The sequence below is a fragment of the Poromitra crassiceps genome (assembly GCF_964638095.1).
Source record: "Poromitra crassiceps genome assembly, chromosome: 29".
Lineage (NCBI taxonomy): Eukaryota > Metazoa > Chordata > Actinopteri > Beryciformes > Melamphaidae > Poromitra > Poromitra crassiceps.
In genome coordinates this window covers 4,508,628-4,518,082 of record NC_139641.1, presented here as the reverse complement: position 1 = coordinate 4,518,082, position 9,455 = coordinate 4,508,628, and the positions used below count along the sequence as shown (strand labels likewise).

Genomic DNA, 9,455 nt, shown 5'->3' with positions numbered 1-9,455 from the left:
GCGTAAATGCGATTTTCAATAAACGCTTGAAAAGTCATAAAAGTGCTCCTCATTTGTGAAGATTATCTTGCTGCACACAAACTTTGCTGTTTCATAAGCTTTTGTTAATGACACACCTTATTTCATCCCCCATTTCAAATCCCCATAAAAAATCCCATTGACTTTTACACGTAGGCTACGAGCCGGAAATGCTAACATCCATGGTGTTCCGGACTCATTCCTGCAGTACTCTATTAGAGGCTAAACCCAGGAAAGCCTGCTCTCTCTCTGACAACATGAAATGAAATGACCACGACCTCTTAGCATTAGCATTAGCATTAGCATTCTGTGCTGGTGTCCCGGAATGTGTTGAAATGATGTGCCACATTGATCCAACACAGACATGGGCTCTTCCTGGTTACTTCCGCCCACCTCGGAGCCCGGGCGCGAGTTGCGGGAGCCAACGCTACTGCCTGTTTACCGAGCCCCGGCTGGGGAGGCTCAGTAACCAGGCGTATAAGGACAGACCCCCGCAACTCCCCGCAACTCGTGGCACACCGGCCCTTTTTGGCCCGGTAATGTGTCACGGGAGCCATGGCTTGACTTGCCGGCAAGTAAAACAACTTGGTTTGGGGTTAGCAGTGGTGTATTCTACCTTTTTTCAGATTTGTTTGCCGACGGGGAGAAAGCCCCACGTGATAGCCACCCGTCAATCTCTCTCTCTCTCTGCTCAACGCTGTAACACCATTTTATTTTGAAATTCAGTTGACTTTGCCATTTCCCACGGATATTGTCGCGTTTTTCTTTCATGGCTTGACAGAAAAAGTCTGCCTTCACGCGCCTAGTCGGCTTGAAAATAGAACTCAGGTAAAAATCGGCGCAGGTCAGGTGAGGCGTGGGTACACGCAAGGTTCACGTTGAGGCGCCCTGTGTACACAGCCTCAGTGACTAAAAAGGACGCCTATTTAAAAGCGTGGGTAAAGGCAAGGCTTGGGTGCTGTGTGTGAACGTAGGGTAACACACAGAGCGCACAGGGTAAATTTTATGAATGGAAATTGAAAACGATACGTATCATAGCGCATTTCCCAGTGCACATACGCAAATCTGAGTCATTTCGCAGTGTGTATACCTGCGTATCACGTAGACTACACCACTGGGGGTTAGGGTTATGGTTTGGGTCGGGGGGTTAAAAACGGTTACTACTAGGTTCAAAACTGGACACGTCGGGGCTTGAACCAGCTATCTCGTGATGAGAAAGTTGGAAGTCGCGCCACCCCTTCTCTCTAGGGCGGCACGTTTGACTTACTCAGACTGTCGTTACTTTCAAGCGGCCAGATTGTGGTCCCGGCACGTCATTTTAACACATTGCGTGCCGCCACCATGGAAGACCAATCCAACATTATCCAGCAGTTGTTGGATAATGTTTGATCGGTGTGCCACGGCACGGCCTGAAGAGGTGGTGGTCATTTCAGGTGTTTCTGTGGCGCTCGGGTTGCTTCTCAGACGGCCTTCCCCAGGATGAGGAGGGTCATGAAGAAGACCATGATGAAGAAAAGCCACATGAAGAAGCGGTCCATGACTTTGGCCACCTTCCTCCACTCCCCGGGGAGCACCTGTGCGTCCCGCTGGTCCTGGTAGCAGCTGGCGATGTACTGGACGTTCCTGTGCAGACCCTGCTGCTGCTGCTGGCACCCACACGGGCTCTTCAGCACCTCCTTCTTCTCCCCTTCTCCAGAAGCTCCTCCTTCCTCCTCCGAATGGTCGATGCCGACGACCAGGCCCTCCTCCCTCCGGTCCGTCTGCGTGTTGCAGTCCGCCCCGGGGTTCACAGGCTCCCCCGGCCCGTCCTTGCCATCCCTGCCTCCCCACGGCTGCATGTTCACGTCCCAGTTCTCCTGCTGATGTCAAATAATTAAAGTGAGAATCCCTGAGTCAGAGGTTGGGCTTACTTGAATATATTATATATATTATATGAATATATATAATATACATATATATACAATATAAGTGAATGATTAAGGGTCTGATGGTTACATTATTCACATCACCTGCGAAGGAGCTTGTTTCCCAGGAGGTGACCCATCTCCTCCTGCTCCCAGGCATTTGTCTTCCTCGTCCTCGTAGACGAAGCAGACGCGGGCCAGGTGGTTGAGGATGAGGCATTGGGCCCACTGCGGCACGGGCCGGGCCCCGGGGCCACAGTGATGGATGTTAATGATGAAGATTGTCAGCGCCGTGGAGGCTGTGATCATCGCCATGGTAGCGATGTAGTACTTTCCTGTTGAAAGAGCAAATGTAAAGATCGGCGAGAGCAAAAAAAACATCCAACAGTCATGCTCTAAAAACTGAAGGCTGTGGGCCCTATCTTCCCCCTGGCCTTAGGCGCTAAACTGGCGTTAAACGCAAAAAAAACACGCTTTGCGCCTGCCTACCCGTGACTCGGGAAGCATAGCATCATGTTTTTAGGCCCCGAAATGCGCTTTACGTTTTACGCTTTAAGTACAGCGTCAAAATACAGCTTCTTTCACGGCTATTTTCACACATGTGATCCCTCAGGTGTGAAGGGAAATTCCGGGAAATAGCCGTTCCTTCCTGTAGGCATGTGTGAAAACGGCTATACTGTATTTGTGTGGGTCAGGTGGTTGTCTCTCTCTCTCTCTCTCTCTCACTCACCTATGAGCGGGACGCTCTCGGAGGGCGGCATGCTCTCGGCCACCATCAGCTGGAAGACGGTGAGGGCGAGGAGCACGGTGACGCCCAGAGACACCTTCTCCCCAGAGTCGGCGGGCAGGTAGAAGCCCAGAGGAGCCAGGAAGGAGATCATCATGCAGGGGATCAGCAGGTTGAAGATGTAGAAGGACGAGCGTCTCTTCAGGTGCAGCGTGAACGTGATGTCGGGGTAGGGCTCCGAGCAGCAGCCGTACAGGTGCACGTTCTTCTTGCCTGGCATGCCCAGAACCTGCTCAGAGCAGAGAGATGGGCGGACTTGAGAATTGGTGACTTGGACTCAAGTTTGACTTGAGTCCTTGTTTTGACGACTTGCGACTTGACTTGAGACTAAATGACTTGAGACTTAAAGGAACACTCTGCCCATTTTCAACCAGCTTTGTATCATTAGAACATCAGTAGTATATCAGAAAACTGTAAACTGTTTTGAAGTCTGTCATTTAATTGGACAGTTATTGAGTGTTAAAGTGTGGACCAGTGACATCACTGGTCCACACTAACTCAAATTAATAACTCATTAACTCAAATCAACTCTCAATAACTGTCAAACTAGATGAATGATGACTAGTTTGACAGTTATTGAGATTATGTTTTTAACTCTTCTTCTTTACTTTCTTTTTTCGTTAAATTTTAATTTTATTTCATACTTGCTGATTTTATTTCTACTTATGATGTTATACAAGTAGAGGCCTCGTATAGGCCCTTGCGGGTCTCCTGCCTCTACTTTGCGCATTTCTTGTCTTGTTGATAACTTATCAGTATTTTTGTATGTTTGAATATGTGCTAAAAAAAAAAAAATAGTCGCTGTCATGCTGCTGGTGGCGAAAGCGTCAAGAGTCACTCACCTCCCACTCCACGTTGGAGACGAAGTCGGCGAGGTCGGCGCTGTCCAGAGCGTTCACCAGGTCCATCTGGTTTCCGTTGTGCGTCCAGGAGCCAAAGGTCAGCCGACACTCCTGAAGGTCAAAGGGGAAGAAGGCCACGTCCACAGAGCACGAGCTCTTGGTGATGGCCGGCTGGTCCCACATCACCTGGCCCTCACTGCTGATCACCACGTTGGTCTCCATGGAGCTGGAGAAATGGTCGTCGGCACTGTGTGTGTGTGTGGGGGGGAGGGGGGTGCAAGGGAGGAGGAGGGGAATAAAAACTTACATTTCTGCAAACCATGGATGTTCAATATGAACATTTCTTAAAGTCAAACTGAACCCGGGTCGGAGTCCGTTTCAGACTGAAAACATAACTTGTCTGAGATGACAGGTTGAGAGGCGGGTCATAGTAGCATGTCGTCGATGATTTTATTTGACAATTCTGGGGACTGGATTGGGCTTTGGCCAATATCCATAAGTAAGGTATATATAATATTTGTCCGGTATCCACGCATCACTGCTGAGTGACTGACCTGTTGTACAGGACGATGTCCGGCCTCCACACGTAGCTGCTGGGGATGCGGATGGTGTCCAGGCCTTCGTACTCATCCGGCCTCCACCTCATGTAGTCGTCCTTCCAAACCTGACGGATCCACAGGTAGGTGGTCAGGATCTGGTTCCGCTCGTCCTGACGAGAGGGCACATTTTAAAAGGTAACTAAACCCTGGCTGCCATTACTCATACTGTACACATCGCATCCTCTTAACTCCAGGTAAGGATAATTGTGCTTCTGGGTTAGGGTTCGATATATTCAGATATGTTCATCATAAGACACCAATGGCCCATATTACCACGAATGACGGATAAACAGATCCAGGATCTGTCCCTTGATCTGGTTTGGCTTAACCAGATCAAAGCAACCGCGCTATTCTGTACCACGATGCCAGTTATCATCTGGGTCTGTCAATTTGGGATTTCTTTATCAGCTCTGAGCTCGTGCACCTGAAAAATGCTCGCGAACAGGAGCTCGTCCCTGCGAAAGAGGCGTGGTTTTGTAACAACTAGCCAATCACAATGCAGTATGGACAGCTCCGATTTTACACCGTCAGACACGCCTATTTCCTCATTCATTGAAAGCCACTTCAAAGTGGCAAATTAACGGAGCTTTACTGATGTTTGTTATTGTATTCTGTTATGAGTTATGTCTGCTTTATGTTGACGATTTTCTTTTCAATTAATAATTGTTTTTGCTTGTGTTTGTTTTATGTATATGTGTGGTTTAGAATTATTTTCAACTAATCAGTTTATTGCATTATTTTTATTACTTTTTTCCACTAACATTGTAGAAGATTGTTTTCTGTCAAACTGAACTTTAGAAAGCTGTTTTTGGCAAGTTTATTTTCTGTGTAATGTTTCTGGTTATTGTTGTATTACCGTATTTGATTTCATTATGTATTTTAATTTAATTATTTTTTGTTTCTTGAATTTTATATTGTCATTTCAGACCCCAGAAAGAATAATCGCTGCTTGAGGCAGTGGTTAATGGGGATCTTAAATAAATAAATAAATAAATGTCACAATCAAAGTCTGCGTTGGATATGAGTCTGTTACTGAAGGACTGTCTAAACCAGAGGGGAACCGTCTGAAGAAATTGAAAAGAAAATAGTTTCCCCCCTAAAAATTATTTGACATAGACTTTACATCGTCTATGTAAGCAACACAAAGGGTGTGTGTGTGTGTGTGTGTGTGTGTGTGTGTGTGTGTGTGTGTGTGTGTGTGTGTGTGTGTGCGTGTGTGTGCGCGTGTGCATGTGTCTCAAATGGCTCAAGGTGGAAGACAGGGTGAAGCAGTTACAGTTGTGCCAGGTACACAGGACAGTGTATGGAGAAGTCCCAAGTTATTTTAGAGATTATTTTAAAAGGGTTAAAGACACACACACATACTCCACTAGAGGGAGCCCCACGGACATTGTACCAGCAAAGTACAACTTGCAGGTATACAGGGACTCTTTTGTCTACTCTGCTGCAGTACTCTGGAACAGCTTACCAACAGAGATAAAAGTAGATTTAAGACAAATGTGAAAAAATGGCTCAGTGGGGGACATTAGTTATAGGCTGGGGTCTGTTTTAAGGTAGTTGTATTGATTAATGTATGTTATGTGTTGCCAGTGAATTGTGTTGAACTTATGTTGTCTGAGTACATCTGTGCCTCCCTCCTCCCCTTTCCCCTTTACCAACAAGGACCATAATGGAAATAAGCGTAAGCTTTTTTATGTAATCCTTGACTGTTTTTTTTATTACACCTTACTTTTGTAAAGTTTTTTTTATGAAAATGTGTCAAATAAATCAAATCAAATCAAATGTGTGTGTGTGTGTGTGTGTGTGCATGTGTGTGTTGGTTACCATGTCTATGATCTGTGAGAGTGTGATCTGCAGTGTGACGTTGATGACGTGATCGGTGTCCTCCACCGGCAGCAGAGCCTTGGTGTAGTTAGAGAACAGATCACTCAGAAGCTTCTGGGCGTAGCGGCCATGGGCGGCCGAGCACACTGCAGCCAGAGAGAGAGAGAGACACAGAGAGAGAGAGAGAGAGCGAGAGAAGCATGTCATGTATTTATTGTATCGTAATTTAATAACTAGGTAGTCCCATTCACCTGATTTTTATTGAAAGGCTGATATCAGATACAACTACACTACACCAACTGCACAATATATGAATACGGTAATCAAAGATATACAGTGAACTTGGATTGATTGATCTACTTGGAAGTATTCAGACCCATTCACTTTTTACACCCTTTGTTAATGTTATAGACTTTATTGAAATTTGATTTTTTTTTCCATCAGTCTAACACACAATGACACATTTTTGCATTTTATTAATTTGTTTCTTTGTTTATTTTAAAATGTTTTCTTGGTATGCTTTTTTTAGAGAGATTAGTAATATTTAGCTTTTCCTAATAATAATAATAATAATAATAATAATAATAATAATAATAATAGTTGTGGCCTTGTAGTTCATTTTTGCAACACAAACTTCCTCTTCAGTCGACCAAAAGATGCAAAATGACCATCTATGTATAGGTCTTGGATGAAAACTAGCCCCTTCTCCCTCCAGGCATGGTCGTTTTTATTTGCGCATAATACAGTGCATACAGTATATCAAATACAGTAATCATTTAAAATTAGAATATTGTGCAGGAGAGGTTAGAAGCCAAAAATGGCTTATAAAGGTACCTCCCCCATATCAATATCAACAATGATACTTTACAAAGGAAATAAGAAAAAAGAAATACCGGTAGTCATTTTAACATACACATGCATAGGTTAAGTAAGTACATTTTATTTGTATAGCACTTCTCACAGAGGAAACTCACAAAGGATTAGAAAAACAAAACAACCAATCAAACAATCAATACCGGTAACAGTCAAATACAAAGAACACAGCAATACAAGACTACAGGAGCAGACAACTAAGGCCATGTTTATGACAACCGTCTCTGCATCAAACGGCAAACTAGCATTGCATCCTCACCTTTTATTTCGCATTTACACACAGCTGGTGTGATTTGCGTGCAGACTGTCAGGCTGACTGAAGCCGCAAAATGTCAAGTGAGCCAGAATAACATTGAAACTTCTGGTTAAAACCTTCACAATAATGGTCATTAAATAAACCAATAGTCTTATTGATGCATGTCCAACCAACATGCTGAATGCAAGAAGAGATCAAAAGAGATTCTCTCGACGTAATCCATCTTGTCATGCACAGGCAGTTAAGATGATTGGCTTAGAAACCCGAACCATGGCCGGCTCGACGAATCAGCGGCAGCCTTAGGCGGGCTTTCTGTGTGACGCACATGGTCTTTGTAGTTCTTTTCACTCAACACTGCTGCCGCGGAAGTGACAGGCAGTCTGAATGAAATTGAATGTAACGTTCCCAATTCTATGTATTCAATTAAAAAAAACGACCCTCAACATTTGGGAAGGCTAAGCCACACAACTAGTTTGTTATAATCGAACGTCATGCTTCGAAGGCGACTTTACGACGATGAGGACGGTGAGGACTCAATCAATGATAGACTACCACGGAGATCAGGCACAGGCACCTTCCTCCGGTCGCAAACGTGACGTCAGAGGCATGGCGATCTGATTGGTTGAAGTTAACACGCACCAGCGGTGATAGACAGATGGGTCATCCAATCACCTGCCAAGTAGCTTGGAAAAAGTGCCCGCCTCCGTCAGCGGGTCGGGGTACTGCATTCCCAGATCGACTGGTTTAGTGAAACGTAATGTGAAGCTAACCCGTCCATCTGGCAGCGTCGGGTTATTGAAAATGAGCCTTTTGGCTAAACCTGGTGTATTTACATTTCATTGTTGATTAATATGCTTTTATCTTCAATAAAGTGAACTGAACTGAAGCCCAGGCCCGGTCTCTAGTGTTGAAAGACACTTCTTCACTAACTGCAGTAGAAAGACGAGGCAGCAGGTTGAGGCAATGTGGGTTCATCCTAAAAGGAAATGATAACACACTTTGTCACAAAACAACTCCTGGAATTCTCTTTATTTTAGTTTAGTCTCCATCTTTGGTGTGCTCGGCTGTGGTGTTTCTCCAACGCGCTTTGCACAGATCACCTGTCAATCAAAGCGCGTGTGAGCGGTACTCTGACCCATATAAGTACAGTACAGTATACGTTGGCTGTTCAAGATGTCTCAAAGTTACTTATATGGTAACTGTTTGAGGGCTTCAGCTATCTACTTCTTGCACTGTCCACCTATTATGAATCTGTCTTCAGCTTTATCTGATATAACTTTTTTCTTTTCTTTTTTAAGTTGACATGATGTCAGATGTCTACATCTCTAAATCGTTTTATCTGATATGACTTTTAAGTTGACAGTGATGTCAGATCTCTACATCTCTAAATTGTTTTTCTGCGAAGACTTCTTCTACGTCTGCCTGCTGCTGTCCACATCAGCCGCTAATCTGATGTGCAGCATTTGATAGATTTACATTACATTTACATTACGTCATTTGGCAGACGCTTTTATCCAAAGCGACTTACAATAACACATTTTGGTCAGCAATAGAGCAATCAACTATGGAGCACAGTCTATGATAACTACAAATTCTGAAGGAATAGTGGTACGAGTTTAGTTTAGGATAGTATTTCTTTTTTTTCTTTTTTCTTTTTTTAAAAAAAAGAGAAAGAAGTTAGATCAAGAAGGGCCCAGATGGAGCCTGAAAAGGTGTGTCTTTAGTCTTTTCCAAAAGATCGGCAGTGATTCAGCCGTCCTGACCGAAGGTGGAAGCTCGTTCCACCATTGGGGTGCCAGGGACGAGAAGAGTCGAGATCGGGATGAGCGACTTTTGAGCGCCCGTAGCGAAGGAGGAGCGAGGCGTCCTGCACTGGTGGAGGAGCGAAGGGAGCGCTGAGAGGTTTGGAACCTGACCATAGATTGCAGGTACAGGGGAGCTGACTGGTGTACTGCCCTGTAGATTTATGTTTGTAGATTCAACCTTTCCAGCACATGCCGTTATCCTCTAGGTTTCTGACCCCCAGGCCAGCTCTTCCGACTTCAAGGGGGAAAAACACCTCACCCACCCTGCCGCCGGACGAACTGAATGCCTTTTATGCAAGGTTCGACCCCTCCGCCAGACCACCTACATACCTCCCTCCCTACTAGGGATGTTCATCAATTGTCGAAAATCGATGATTGATCGTTAAGGATTGGAATCGATCCTGTGGAATTTGGATCGATTTTGTTATTATAAAAAAAAAAAAAAAAAAATTGGACTAGGTTTGGGTGGAATTCGTTCCTCCTCGCCCCACTCCATTGCACAGCCGACTAACGTGAGGTGGAGCTTCATATAGTCTCTAGTTTTCTG

General features: G+C 44.7%; 1 protein-coding gene across 1 annotated transcript; it reads right to left on the bottom strand.

Moving 5' to 3' along the window:
• Positions 1-1,478: 1,478 nt before the first annotated feature.
• Positions 1,479-6,181, bottom strand: LOC310800279 (neuronal acetylcholine receptor subunit alpha-10-like; the record flags this gene model as incomplete). Its single annotated transcript, XM_083662852.1, has 6 exons — positions 1,479-1,877; positions 2,028-2,257; positions 2,653-2,938; positions 3,552-3,798; positions 4,106-4,260; positions 5,975-6,181. The coding sequence occupies 6 exons, from the start codon at positions 6,179-6,181 to the stop codon at positions 1,479-1,481; spliced, it is 1,524 nt and encodes a 507-aa protein (XP_083518978.1).
• Positions 6,182-9,455: the final 3,274 nt, after the last annotated feature.